At 37.0% G+C, this 14,583-nt stretch overlaps 2 protein-coding genes across 5 annotated transcripts in view; both read right to left on the bottom strand.

Moving 5' to 3' along the window:
• SLC25A31 (solute carrier family 25 member 31) overlaps window positions 1–12,426 on the bottom strand; it is a 29,831-nt gene extending 17,405 nt beyond the window's left edge. The window contains exons 1-3 of the mRNA XM_047718396.1: window positions 12,318–12,426; window positions 9,533–9,781; window positions 7,452–8,072 (exon numbers count right to left, since the gene is read on the bottom strand). Of these exons, the coding sequence (XP_047574352.1) occupies window positions 7,452–7,695 (244 nt within the window). The 5' untranslated portion in view covers window positions 7,696–8,072; window positions 9,533–9,781; window positions 12,318–12,426. The remainder of the gene's footprint in view (window positions 1–7,451; window positions 8,073–9,532; window positions 9,782–12,317) is intronic.
• The window catches only part of INTU (inturned planar cell polarity protein), an 82,195-nt gene continuing 78,247 nt past the window's right edge, over window positions 10,636–14,583 (bottom strand). For 3 of the 4 annotated variants that reach the window (XM_047718394.1, XM_047718392.1, XM_047718393.1), the window contains exon 16: window positions 12,621–13,922. In XM_047718394.1, coding sequence (XP_047574350.1) covers window positions 13,811–13,922 — 112 coding nt within the window. In that variant the 3' untranslated portion in view covers window positions 12,621–13,810. Of the gene's footprint in view, window positions 12,429–12,620; window positions 13,923–14,583 lie in introns of those variants that run through there. The other variant, XM_047718395.1, reaches the window with a different exon arrangement.

Raw genomic sequence — 14,583 nt, 5'->3', positions numbered from 1 at the left:
GGCTGCTCTAGTCCCAACTTGGAGAATACCCAGAATCAGTCTTCTGATGATAAAAATTCAAAGGAAAATAATCTCAGTTGACTGGGCTGATGCTCAGAAACTGAAAGTTTTATTTAACAAATAATTTTTGGGTGGAAGAACACAGAATCTCTGTGAATCCCAAACTGCATGTAAAGCACAAAGATAATTTTTTTTTAAGATTTTATTTATTTATTTGACAGAGAGAGATCACAAGTAGGCAGAGAGGCAGACAGAGAGAGGGGGGGAAGCAGGCTCCCTGCTGAGCAGAGAGCCCAATGAGGGGCTCGATCCCAGGACCCTGGGATCATGACCTGAGCCAAAGGCAGAGGCTTTAACCCACTAAGCCACCCAGGCACCCTTGCACAAAGATAATTAAAGAGCATATTTAATAGCCAAGAAATAATCTCAGTACTCATAACTGATTCAGTTTTTTACTAGGACGTGGAACATGTAATGCTAGATGCTACCATTTCCTGAGTGTTTAGTATGGCCAGGCACTGGCCAAAGGTTGTATATTTCATTTAATCACTACGTTATGCTTACGATGTAGGTTCTCCTATACTACCCATATTATACATGCACAAACTGAAATTTTAAAAGTTTAAAGACTGTCTACAGACATGGTTAATAAATAGCCAACCAGGATTTAGTCAGGTCTTGTGTCTAGCAACAAAACTCTATTCCAGGTTTGAGTTTCTGAAGAAATAAATCTTAAAAAGTTTTAAGATTATTAAAGTGTGGTAAATAAAGCTCTTTTAAAAAAAGGAAATGGATTATTATAAAACTTTTGAGGCAATATTAACAAAAATGACAATACTAAATTCTAGAAACTTCTTTTTATTAATTTAATCTTCATAATCTCCTATGAGGAAGGTATTATTCATCTCTCCATTTTAAAGATGGGGGAATGAGTTAAAACAGAACTTCTAAGGCAGACAGAAGTTAAGTTACTTGCCTAAGGTCACTTAGAAAACTGTAGCTCTGGAATTCAAACCCAAGCAATCTGGCTCAATAATTTAGTCCCTTATCTACAATACTTTTCCATATATACTTTAATCAAGTGAATATTTTCTGTACTAAGAAAGGTCAACTCTTTTTCTTTAATGGAAGCAAAATAAAAATCTTAAAACATGAGAATGTAAGCTAAGAATAAATATGTCAAGAATATTTCTTGCTAGTTATGGCCACATTGAATTATTGAGGGAGATTGGTGAATCTGATTTTTGGAGGTATTTTTGTGATTTTTAAGTTCTTTCTTGTTAATGAAAACATTTAAGAAAACATTTGTATTTTTTTAGAGGTTAGAACTCCAAAAGAGAAATACAGAGAATGAAATATGACTGTGTAAATGATACTGAAGAACGATTTGATTTTCTAGACCATGGTTTATAGTAACACAACGACAGATTACTGGCAGAGAACAATGTCAATTTTAAAAGGATGAAAAAGAACATATTGCCTGGAAAACTGCCAATATGATCAAATGGGATTTAAGGTGAAGAAAAAAAATCATTTGTTTAAAAAATATAAACAGGGCGCCTGGGTGGCTCAGTGGGTTAAGCCGCTGCCTTCGGCTCAGGTCATGATGTCAGGGTCCTGGGATCGAGTCCCGCATCGGGCTCTCTGCTCAGCAGGGAGCCTGCTTCCCTCCCTCTCTCTCTGCCTGCCTCTCTGTCTACTTGTGATCTCTCTCTGTCAAATAAATAAATAAAAATCTTAAAAAAAAAAAACAATTTAGAAAAAGTGCCATGTTATCAAAAGATATTACAATTTCCATTTTATACATGACTTTTAAATATTTATAGTCATTTTGGAAATGGCTCACTCAGCTGAATGTTACTGAGATACTATGGGCTTTAGATTATGAGTTATTAGTAATAATTCTGTAATTATGATTACAGTCTAAATTAATATTTATTTCACAAAAAGAGTGTCATATGGGGTACAGGGGTGGCTCTATCAGTTAAGCATCTGACTCTTGATTTTAGCTCAGGTCATAATCTTTGGGTTAGGGTTGTAAGATCCAGCCCCCGCATCAGGCTCCATGCTCCACAGGGAGTCTGAGATTTTCTTTCTCACTCTGCTCCTCCCTACCAAGCATGCTCGCTTTCTCTTTCTGTCTCTCAAATAACTAAATAAATCTGTAAAAGAAACAAGTGTCATATATAAAGCATTAAAAAGATTTGTAACTTTGGCTAATGAATTAAATACAAGGGAAGATTTTGATGACAAAGTCATCTGAAAACTAACACAAGACCATGACAGAATGCTGGATTTATGAGTCAAGGGGTTTGCTAGAGTTGGCTGAAGAACATATTCTTTTTAGAAAAAATGCATTTATTTGCATGAAAAAAAAAACTAAAAAATTCATCAAAACAAATGTCAATGTCTCAATGAAAATCTAGAAAACAAATAAATCCCTAGAAGTATAACAGGAAAACTGATTTGTCTTAATGGGTTATATCTGAAAAAATATAATCTCACATACATAATATACTTTTGCAATATTTCAAAGAATTTATGGATTCCCTGAAGTTGCAGAGTCAGATTACGAACTACTCTTTTGGGGGACTTCGGTGGTTCAGTTGGTTAAACCTCTGCCTTCTGCTCAGGTCCTGGGATCAAGTCCCGTGATGGGCTTCCTGCTCAGTAGGTAGGCCTGCTTCTCTCTCTTTCTCTGCCCTCTCCCCACCCCACTGATTATGCATGCTCTCAAATAATAAAATCCTAAAAACAAAAACAAAAACACCAAAACCTTTTAATTTTACCCTTATATACATTTCCCACTATACACTACTCTGTTATGCACATTTGTAAAATATACCCGAAAGAGAAATTAAAGGATGAAATAAAGATTTTTCACTTAAAAACCTCTTATTTGGTATCCAGTGTGTAGCCGACTTGCTGGGGATAGCATTAGGATAAATTTCGTGGTCTTATGGAGCTTATATTTTGAGGGAGAAGGACCAGGGAGACAGACAACGAATAAATAAATATGTCAAGTGCTATAAGAACAAAAATAGTATATGGAGATGGAGGAATGAGGAAAAACTATTTAGACATGATGGTTGGGAAAAACTTCTGGCTAGGAGATATCAGAGCCTAACTTAGCATTCATTAGAACAATTAAACAATCTTTTTAGTTATCTTACTAATCATGATGTTTTCATACCATCATTTGTTATATATCTCAAGGCACCCTTAGGATAATGTTCATTCTTAAGAACAGTATACATAAAGCTATATTTCAAATAGTCTTCTTGATAATTTCAAATATTCAAATAGTCTTGTCTCTATAAATCCAATTGAGCAAACATAAACTATGTTTATTATATAATAATTGAGGAAGGATACCTATCATCCCCTCTCTGGTGTATAATTCATATTTTTTTCCAGAATGCCTTAGTGTCCAGTGCTATATAATTCACACTTGGCCCAGCATAGATGCCAGTGCCAACTCATATACCAAATATCATAAAGTTTATTTTCCCATTTTATTTAAAGTGAATGCCTAATATTTTCTTTTCATACGCCAAAACACTGTTTTCAAGATATAAAAATCTCATGGTCAGAAACTCCTAAAAGAGAAAAGAGTTCTGGTAGGTGCTTAAAAATGAACTGCATAGATCAGATCTTTAAAAGATTAGGTTTACAATATGTTAAATAAAAAATTATTTTAATTTAGAATATGCTTTCACATATGCATATTGTGCCCAGTGAAAAATTATTGCATGGACACCAATATGTTAACTGTGGTGATTTTAGTAGTCATTTGTTTTACTTTCTATAATAAACATGCTTTGTTTGTATAATAACGGTTTAAACAGAAATTAAATGCACACAAAGTTGGAAGGTCCTACAACGAACTAAAGAATAGAATAAATCTTTAAGAATACCACCAGCCAAGTTAAATCCAGAAGCTTTTATAAGCCAAAGAAATCTTGTAAGAAGTATGAAAAGTACCCAAAGAGATGTTTAATGCTAAGTTCAAAGCTTTAAAATGATGAGATCTGTCTTTGGGGTACAAACAAAGCAGAGATAAGATAAGAAGACAGTGTGAGAACAACTACTTGTGCCTAATGAGTGCATGTCCCTCAGGTTCATTTCATGTTGTCTAAAGAAAATTTATCAGTAAAATTAGAGCAAAAATGAAACACAAAAGAAACTTCAGAACATTTGAGATGAGGATGTGTCTTGATTTTCAAAAAAGCGAGAGAAAGTAAATTCCAGAAAATAACAATTTCAGAACATGATTGCCTAGTAAAGTTCCAGTGATTTACCACAGTGATTCTCAAACTTACCAGACTCAAGTCCTCTACACAGAATACATATTTTACAATACTTCCTTTACTATCTAGAAACAGAATTCAAAAACTGTGACCTCTTCAACAATTTTTTACAAATCCATATAATGCCCTACTATATAGGAAGAGAAAATAAAGACATTTTGAATAAAATAGGTATTTTAATTAGTAAATTGGTGAAGTATGAACACACCATAGACAAAACAAGCAGATGTTTGCTTCTACTTAATAATGAATGTTATACTTAAGATACATTTACATTTCTTTTAAAGGGCTTAATAAATATATTTGTGTATATAAACGTGCAACCATCATGAATTCAAGAGTAAAGTGGTGACCGAATATAAAAGAAGAATTGGTGAGTCTTCCCAATAGTGAACAATTCTCAGTATAATTTTTTTACTGGGGGGGGGGGGGGAAGAGGGCAGAGGAAGTGGGAGAGAGAGAATCTTAAGCAGATTCCATGCCCACCTGGTACAGAGCCCCACATAGAGCCTGAGGCAGGGTTCCAACTCAACACTGAAATCATGACCTGAGTCAAAATGAAGAGCCAGACACTTCACCAACTGAGCCATCCAGGTGCCCCTTAGTACACTTCTTAATAAAACAAAGTACAATATTCCCTCTACTCACATGGCAACTACATTTCTGGAATCAGTGAACATGGAAACAATGTTCCAGATAGTTTGTGTTTATAAGCAAATCAGAGTTAGGTTCTAGGCTTAGAAAATCATAAACAGGTTTTACTGCTACAAGAATGTCCAGTGGAGAACTGAGTCATTCAGGTTGTAGAATAAATGTTTGTTGTGTAAGACGGCCATGTACAGCAGCAGGATGTTTATCATCCCTGGCTTTTGCTTTTTACATCATTGGAATTAGGGATTACAACCTTCTATCTTTGTGCTAAACAAAAAATTCCCTACAAGATTGTAAAATATACCCCTAGATGGCAATATTATCCCTGTTGTGAATTCTAATCTCTTAGCACAAAGCCTGGTCTATAAGAATAGAAAACATCTTCAAGTTCTGCCTATAATCATCTCATTGGAAGGTAAAGAAAACAGGGACTGGAATACTATTCAAAATGATCTCAATTTACAAGAGCCATATTGAATATAGGTTTAAATATTATTTAAAACACTTAAAATATAAACTAAATTAGTGCTGATCAGCACAATCTGAGTAGGATATTTAACTTTACCTTACTAAATATTTAAACCAGATTAGCTAATAATAAAGTCCCTTACTTCTCTGAAGAGGTCTTAGAATGTCAGCCAAGAAGAGATAGGTTCCCACTTTTCCTTTAAAAACCCTGAGGGAAATGGGAAGCTTACTCTGATAAAACAAACGGGAGTGGAGAAATGTGAAGCACAATGAAAGATCTGAGCTCAGCTCCCCGGATGGGCATTCTAAATTTACGACTTAGATGATGCCTTAAAAGTTACACTCAGGGGCGCCTGGGTGGCTCAGTCCATTAAGTGCCTGCCTCTGGCTCAAGTCATGAATCCAGGGTCCTGGAATAGGGTCCTACATCTGGCTCCTTGCTCAGCAGAAAGCCTGCTTCTCCCTCCGCCTGTCATTCCCCCTGCTTGTGCTCTTGCTCTCTCTCTCAAATAAATAAAATCTTTAAAAAAAAAGTTACACGCCAGGGGCACCTGGGTGGCTCAGTGGGTTGAGCCGCTGCCTTCGGCTCAGGTCATGATCTCAGGGTCCTGGGATCGAGTCCCGCATCGGGCTCTCTGCTCATTGGGGAGCCTGCTTCCCTCTCTCTCTGCCTGCCTCTCTGTCTACGTGATCTCTCTCTGTCAAATAAATAAATAACATCTTAAAAAAAAAAAAAAGTTACACTCCACCCTAAATACTACACTCAACAGCTCAAGAGGAGTTGTAAGTACATCCCTAGGGAAAGAATGCTTTTCTCATGGAAGAGCAACCATTGATTTAGGAGTGGAAGAAAAGGATGGCACTGGAATTGAAACCACTTCACTTCTCATTCAGAATACACAATAAATAGACCTATTTCCTTTTTAAAGTTTATATAGAGTTTTCAACTGAATACAACTACATGGGTCAATTATAGAAAATTGTTGGTAAATTTATCCTCTTACCTACTTAGCTAATTTAGGAGCCATTCTGTAACAGGAGGGTATTTAATGGTTAACAAAGCACTTTCATTATTTTTTCCTTGAAATCATTTCAATAATACTGGAAAAACTCTCCACAATGAAAAAATACGAAAGGGGCGCCTGGGTGGCTCAGTGGGTTAGGCCGCTGCCTTCGGCTCAGGTCATGATCTCAGGGTCCTGGGATCAAGTCCCGCATCGGGCTCTCTGCTCAGCAAGAAGCCTGCTTCCCTCTCTCTCTCTCTCTGCCTGCCTCTCCGTCTGCTTGTGATCTCTCTCTGTCAAATAAATAAATAAAATCTTTAAAAAAAAAAAAAAAAGAAAAAATACGAAAATTTTAATTAATGCAGGGCTGATGCAAGAATACTACTGTATTTATTTAAAATTTTGATATTTTGCTCACCTTGGATTTTTCGCATTCTGATTTATATCATTTGTCTTTTTGAGTTTTGGGGGGGGTCCTCCACAAATTTGTGCAGGGGTGAATGCCCCTCTTTAGTTTCCGCCCTGGTCTTCAGTAGTTCTCAAGAATAAACAGAACCTCTTTCACTGGTAAGGAACTAGAGTACTGGGAGGCTCCGATGCTTCCATATTTGGGGTACTTCTCTTAAAAATACTATTTCAACAAAAACTTAAGCACCTTAAAGCACCTGTTAACACATAAAGCAAATTACCTAATGGCATCTCCCTCGATCCTGGGAGGTCAACCACTTTCCTTCTGAGCCAGGCACAACTGCACCAAGGTGTAAATCCTGATGTTGAGGAGAAACAAGAGAATCTGGGGGCCGCTCCTACTCAGGACTGACCACGTGGTAGGCCTTCTCGGCTCGGGGAAGTGTAGCCTCTTAAGACCGGTTAAGACACTGGCTTCTCAACGGAGAAGAAATAAACTCCTCACCGACCAACGCGGCTGCGTTGCAGTCCATCCCCTCTCGCTCCACCCCCCTTTCTGGGACGCTGACCTAGAACCGGTAAGGCTGGCACCATAGCCGCAGGTACGCACCTTGCTCTCGGGGAATCCGCACCAGGCAGTCCATCATGCCTTTGTACTGCGCCTCAGCACTGATCTGCTTGGAAGACGCCTGCACCTGCAGCAGCAACTTCACTCGCTCGATGGGGGCCACCGCGGTCTTGGACACAGCCGCTGCGACCCCGCCTGCCAGCAGGTCCTTCCCGAAGGATGCGGGGTCAAAGAGCCGCTTTTCCGACTTCTTCCCTTGCTTCTTCTTCGGAGGTTCACGCTGCATGGTGGGATGAAGGAGGTTAAAAACAGGCAGCAGCGGTGGTAAAATAAGCCTGAGAAGGACGACGAAAGGAAGCAGAAAACCGCCTCAGCGTCCTCCTGGCGGGAAAGCAGCGCTCAGGATGCCGGGATATCAGCGTGTAGGGCCTGGGTTCCCGGAGCTGCGCAGGCGCTTCCAACCGCCTCCGGCCTTCTGGCACCAGCCACGTGACTCCCGACACGTGGCTCCTCCGCTCAGAGTTCTGCCGTGATAAACAGCAATGTGGGCTTTCCCTGCTACCCGCAGGGTTGGCAGGCAGGCGGGCCGTGGGGCTGAATCGCAGAGGTGCAGGAAGGGAGCCTCGAGAGCTAGTCCAGTAACAGGATATTTAGGAGCAAAAACTGTAATAGAGTAGTTAACCAACCGCGTGGGTTAGCCAAGTTTAGTTTTAGTTCCTAGGGTTATCCTTCCATTTTCTCTTACAAATCCATTCGATTTCTGCTCCTTTAATTAGGTAGGGATTGTTTATCCAGTCATGTTTACAGTCTGCCTTTGCTCATAGCACCCCAGTAGCTTAATTTAACATGTTCCTCTTTCTTCTGTATTTTATTCAAATTGATTGTTTTATCTGGAGCGGAACTTCTCAAGACTAACCAAAGGGGACAGGGATATGCTGTTTTAACTAGTGTTTGGGCTTAGGGATTCTAATGTGCAAGGCTGAGAACCAACGACCTGTTCTAGAACAGTGCTTCACAACCTTTTTATTTTAAGACCCCTTTTCACTCTTAAAAAACTAGGGTCACAAGGAAGCTGTTTCTGTGTTAAACGTATTGATACTGTTCAGAAACCGAAATGGAAAATTTTAAAATATCAGTTTACTTGAAATAACCCATAATATAAATATAACATTTTAAAAAGTAACCATCTTTCAAAACAAACAAAAAAAAATGAGAATAGCCTTGTTTTGTATTTTTGAAAATCTCTTTAATACCTAACTTAATAGAAGACAGCTGGATTTACATGACTGCTTTTGTCCCCATTCTACTGCAATACCACACATCATGTAGCTGCTGGAAAACTCCACTGTGCGGTCAGAGAATGAGAGTGAAACAGGCAATTAGTGTCTCAGTATTATTAAGAAAAGTTTTTATCCCATGGTGTCTCAGAAGAGGTCTTGGTGACATCTGTACTTGATATCTATCTATACCCATACCACACTTTGAGAACTAACCTGGAAGCTTATCAGATTCAGGTCTGATTCTGGGCAAACAAAACAAACAAAAAAACAAACCACAGTAGATGTGATGTACATCTAGCCTGTATCTAATGTCTTGCTCTATTTTCACCTTGCTTCTTTTCAGTTTGTACATCCTGGAGATCCTTCGGTGGTAGCATATAATATATTCCTGATTTCTTTTTATATCTTGTTTAATGGTTTCTAATAAATAGAGATTCTATTTTATCGTCTCTTATTTAGGACCTGCACTCTTGAAACACATCTACAAACCATAAGTTGAGTTATTTTTTGGAACTTAGCGTTCTAGTTTTTTCTTAATCTTAAATGTGTTTTTACACTTTTTTTTTTAAAAGATTTTTATTTATTTGACAGAGAGATCACAAGTAGGCAGAAGAGACAGGCAGAGGGGGAGGAGGAAGCAGGCTCCTTGCTGAGCAGAGAGCCCGACTTGGGGCTCCATCCCAGGACCCTGAGATCATAACCCAAGCTGAAGGCAGAGGCTTAACCCACCGAGCCACCCGGGTGCCCCCATTTTTACACTTTCGATACAACTTGTCACAAGTACAAAACCACACATTAAGGCCAGGATTCCAGAGTGGGAAATTCTGTTTATATCTTGATTACCTCACATAAAACAAGTTAGCAAGTCCTACATGTTTAGTGCTATCTTCCTTTCCATAGCAGCTTATTTGACTCTTAGCGGGGTTTTCAGCCAAATCTCTCTCCATTTTACATGCCGCTGACAGGCTAATCTTTCTGAAGCAATTGCATTAATCATTATTCCTAGGCTTAAAAGATTTAAAGTCTTTTCATTGCACGGACTTCAAAATCCTTTGTGAAATACATTGCAAATTCAAGAAGTGATGTTTTTTTCTGCAAGAAATATGAATAATGAAAGGTTTCGGTCTCCTCTAAGGGAATTTGAAGTATTAACAAGCATACACGGAGAAATTTAAGGGGGCAGAGGGAATACTTGAGTCACGCTCCAGGCAAGACTTTTTAAGGTGCCAAGAGAGGTCAAAGGAACATCTCTGGTCACAGGGATCATATGCATCGCAGACAGAAAAAGCAAGTGTTCTGTTGCTCTCCGGGGAGATGTTTTTGACTCTTATCATTGACAATGTTTATAGCGTATTGCTTTATGATATCCTCAAGCTTATTTCTGACATATATTCTTCCATAGAAGACAGCAAACGTGAAAAAAGTGAAAGTACTTAAAAATGTAGATTTTTTTTTTTTTTTTAGGCTTAAAAGCTATGGACCAGCTCTTTTAGATACATGGAGCTAAAATTATTTAACTAGCTGTATTTGCATTTTATTTACTGATTTAGGAAACAAAAATTCTGGTGATTTATATGTTGATATTAAAAGTAGAGAGTCTCAGAACCTTTGAGTTGTTCATTCTGGTTTCCTTAGAAATCAGCATGGTTAGTTGTCTCTCTCAGTTCAGGTCTAGGGTCATCTTAGCAACCCGTTCCCTGGCCACCCTATTTCTCACACTTCATATCCTATTTTCTTCCTTCACTTTTTTTCTCTTAGCTTTTATCAATATATTTTACTTATTTGTCTTATTTGTGGCCTGCCTTTCCCATGGGAACATCAGGTCCATGAAGGCCGGAATTTTTAGCTGTTTTGTTCACTGCTTTATCCCTGCATCCAGAAGAGAGCTTGGCACAGAGTAGAAAGTCAATTACTTGTTGGATGAATGCACGAAAAGACAACACAACTGCAAGTAAACCTCCAAACCATCTTTATTAAAGACTATCAATATAAAAATATCTTCAATTATATAGAATATAGAAATACAACTCTACAAAATTAAATTATTTTCACATAGTTTAGTGTATAAAGTTTTAGTAACATTTAATAATGTATTTTAAAATATCCAAAGTATACATCCTTGTTCTCAAAAGTGTTTAGTGTTGAATATTTTTCTCAGCTTCTTTCTGACATTTTGTACAGTAGCAGGTATGATTTAGCTGATACGCTGGTTTTTAACCAATGGATATATAATAATAATAAATGGTAGTAGTAGGTGGTAGTAGGAATAAATAACACGTTCATAGGACATGATATGTGCACAATTTAGAGGGAACTTATACAGACAACAAATAATTATTCACAATATTATTGTGAAGAATGTTCAAAGCAGACAAACCTAGTAAATTGGTTTTATGACTTTTCTCATTTGTGTCAGAAATATAAAAATCAGGCACTGCAAATTTACTATCTTGCCAGTATGCATCACCATCAACAGTTCCTTGGCGCAAATAAGAAACTCTCCCTTGCTAAGTACAGTTCTCTAACCTGACAAAACGAAACAAACAAAAGAACACTAAAGAAAGGAGAGGGAGGGGGGAAGGGTGGAAGGTGCCGAATCTAAAATGTAATTTTGGGGGGGGGGGGGCTAAAAGATGTATGATGGTGATAAAAGAGTATTTGATATTTCCAAAAATGATAGTTCTATAATCTTTTGCATTTATAGTCTGGTAAAAGGGAACATTTGCAGAATGCTAATAAAATTCAACTTAAGGATATTTCTATATCAGCTAAAGCACACCTCTGGGGTATTTACACTGTCATGTTGTCCCTTTTTATTTAATAAAGTAGCAGATAGGCACTCATTGGCTAAAAATTAAATTGATCTCTCAGATGTGAATCTGAACATATTTGGAAAAATGGGCAGCTAGATTTAGCTACAATGCTTACTTCAATATTCATTTAGAGATAACCACAATGTTTGGTTTTATTTCCTAAAAATTCAATGTCTCAAAAAAATACAATGTCTCTGCAACATGGACATTAAAGTATATATCTACAGTATAACAAATGATTTTCTACTTATTAAGACAAGTAGTCTATTTTGTCTTTTTATTTTTGTTATTGAGTGGTTGTCTCAAGATGTTTTGACACCAGGAAAGTGGTTCAAAAGGCCAAAATTTCATTAACTGAAACAAAAAAGTCCCTTGTAATAAAAACCCCAGTTTTAGTTCAGTCTGTTTGAAAATCTGAGGTAACTGTTACATTTATTAATAAATCTTAGTACTGAAAATAGCTAATGTGTTTTGGGGTATATGTTAAGAAATTTAAGATACTTAATAAATACTTTTAAACAAAGTGCCTTATTGCCCATATATGTAGCAAGCAGAGCTAAGGCAGTGTTGAGGGTCTACCTACCATTCTGACCAATATTGTGATCTTAAGCAGAGGATATTTCAAGCTGTTTTGTCCATTTCAAGAACCGAAGTTTCTTTCTCTGATTTAAATGCCAAAGTTAAGGCCCACAAATCACTAACAGGACAAATACAGTGGTTTGCATTTTAAATACCTGGGTGAAAATCTCTTAAGCTGATTATACAGAGGTAACAGTGTTTCTTCTAAGACCAAATGTTTCAAAGGGTGCACTCACTGTGTTTTACAGTTAGTTCTAACCCCGAGGGCTCATGTTCCAGGTGTCTGAAGAGGCAATAGAGACTAACTTTAGATGTGTTGGCATAATTCCCCTTCTAAAGCTCAAGTCCTGAAAAAGAAAAAAACCCAGTATTGTAGTTTTGGGGGCATCTGAGACTTCAGGACAATCCACTGGGTAAATGTTAATTAAAAATACAGGGGTGCCTGGGTGACTCAGTGGGTTAAACCTCTGCCCTCGGCTCGGGTCACATCTCAGGGTCCTGGGATCGAGGCCCGAAGCGGGCTCTCTGCTCAGCGGGGAGCCTGCTTCCCCCTGTCTCTGCCTGCTGCTTTGCCTACTTGTGACCTCTCTCTCTGTGTCAAATAAATAAATAAATAAAATAAAAAAAATACAGTATTTGTTATGTTTTTCCTTCTTTCTCAATCCACCAAATTCTCATAGCCAAAGAAAATTCTTATCCTGATAGTTTTGATTCTCTACTAAGGGTCAAGTAAACTATTGTTCATTAACCTAATTTCCTTTGGGAAAACCCACTACATAACAAACCATATTTATAAGGCAAAAATTAGTATTTAACGGAAGTCACCACAGGATTTCTTTCACCCAACTTTTTCAGTGTTTTTAACATGATCAGGTTTTTTAAAAAGATTTACATATAGCTGTCCTGAAATTCAAGAACTATATAAAATGTGTGTGCATACCTGAATATATCTCAATAAAAAGAAAAATAATAAAATTTTATGTACAAAGTTTAAAAACTATATCCTACCCCAAATAGAGCTGACCTGAAAGAGTACACAAAATCAAATAAATAGAAAAATAAGTTTAATTTTCAGTCCTCAGTTCTTCTACCCCATGGTGAGGTTATCTACTAAAACAGTTAAACTAAAGCAAAGTATTTGATGTAATAAGGAATCAGTACTTGGACATGACAAATTTAGGTACTGAGCAGTAGGCAAGAAGAAAAAAAAAAACTGCACATCTTATTTAAGAGGGACTTCAGAGGTCTCAATACAGTCATCTCATTTGTAATGAAAATTCTGAACTCAGAGAGGTACAAAAACTTGCTCACAGTCCCAGCACTAATTAGTTAGAGGACTTGGTCACATCCTCCTGATTTTGTGATTCTTTTACCAGATATCATTATTAGTCTTGAAAATAATATACAACTTATGAATTGTATATTCTTTCAAGATAAATATGTCCTCTATTAATTTTATATAAAACACTTCACATTATTTCAAACTAGTCAATAAATTAATATATACCAAAATGGAAATAAGTTAACAATCTCTTTTTTTCAAGTCTCACAATACTACATAAGATTAGTGTATCAAATCCAAGAGCACATCATCTCAATATTTAACAATATTATGTTCAAAACTGAACAGTTAAGAGAGGCTAACCCTTATCTTCTTGTGTATGGGTGTCAGCAATTCTAACACCGTTCAATGTTCTGTGCACAGTTGCCATGCATCAAGAAAACACAGCTACACGGTTAATCCAAAGAACAATTTAAAAGCCATTTCTATGGCAATTTCTGTGACTGAATCATGAAAACAGACATAAAGTTCTTGAGGTTTGGGATGAAGAAAGAGTCTCCTGTAGAGGAAAAGAACATGCTCATTTCAGAAATTAAAAAAACAAATATCAAAGGGGAAAAACTCCAACCTTTCAATTTATTTTATTTTATTTTAGTTTCTGACAGAATTCATAGTGAAATAAAAGCCACTAATCTAAATCTATAGTAGGGGAAAATACATTAGATTTATTTTAAAATAAATAATACATGCCTTAGGTCAATTATTTTTATTTTTCCAGAGTAAAATAGCCTATTTTATCAATATATATATTACCATATACCTCAGTTTTAAAATATTAAATTTAGTCATTATTATTAAAATAAAGCCAAATGTGTTATTATTGTTAAGTACAATAGGTATTAAACATGGTCATTTACTTTCTAAATGTTAATTATTATTAAAACATTTTATGAGGGAGCCTGGGTGGCCCAGTCAGTTAAGTGTCTGCCTTTGGCTCAGAGGTCACACTCCCAGGGTCCTGGGATCGAGTCCCTCACTGAGCTCCCTGCTGAGCCGGGAGCCTGCTTCTCCTGCTCCTCCTCGCTTGTGCTCTCTGTCACTACCTCTCTCTCAAACAAATAAATAAAATCTTAAAAACAACAACAACAACAGCAACAAAACATTTTATGATTGTTCTTTTTGTAGACAGTACTTAACTGGAAATACCACTAAAACTTTAT

Source organism: Lutra lutra, chromosome 2 (assembly GCF_902655055.1).
Source record: "Lutra lutra chromosome 2, mLutLut1.2, whole genome shotgun sequence".
NCBI classification, from domain to species: domain Eukaryota; kingdom Metazoa; phylum Chordata; class Mammalia; order Carnivora; family Mustelidae; genus Lutra; species Lutra lutra.
Note: the sequence above shows the minus strand (reverse complement) of the source record. Positions and strands in the feature narration are given on the sequence as shown.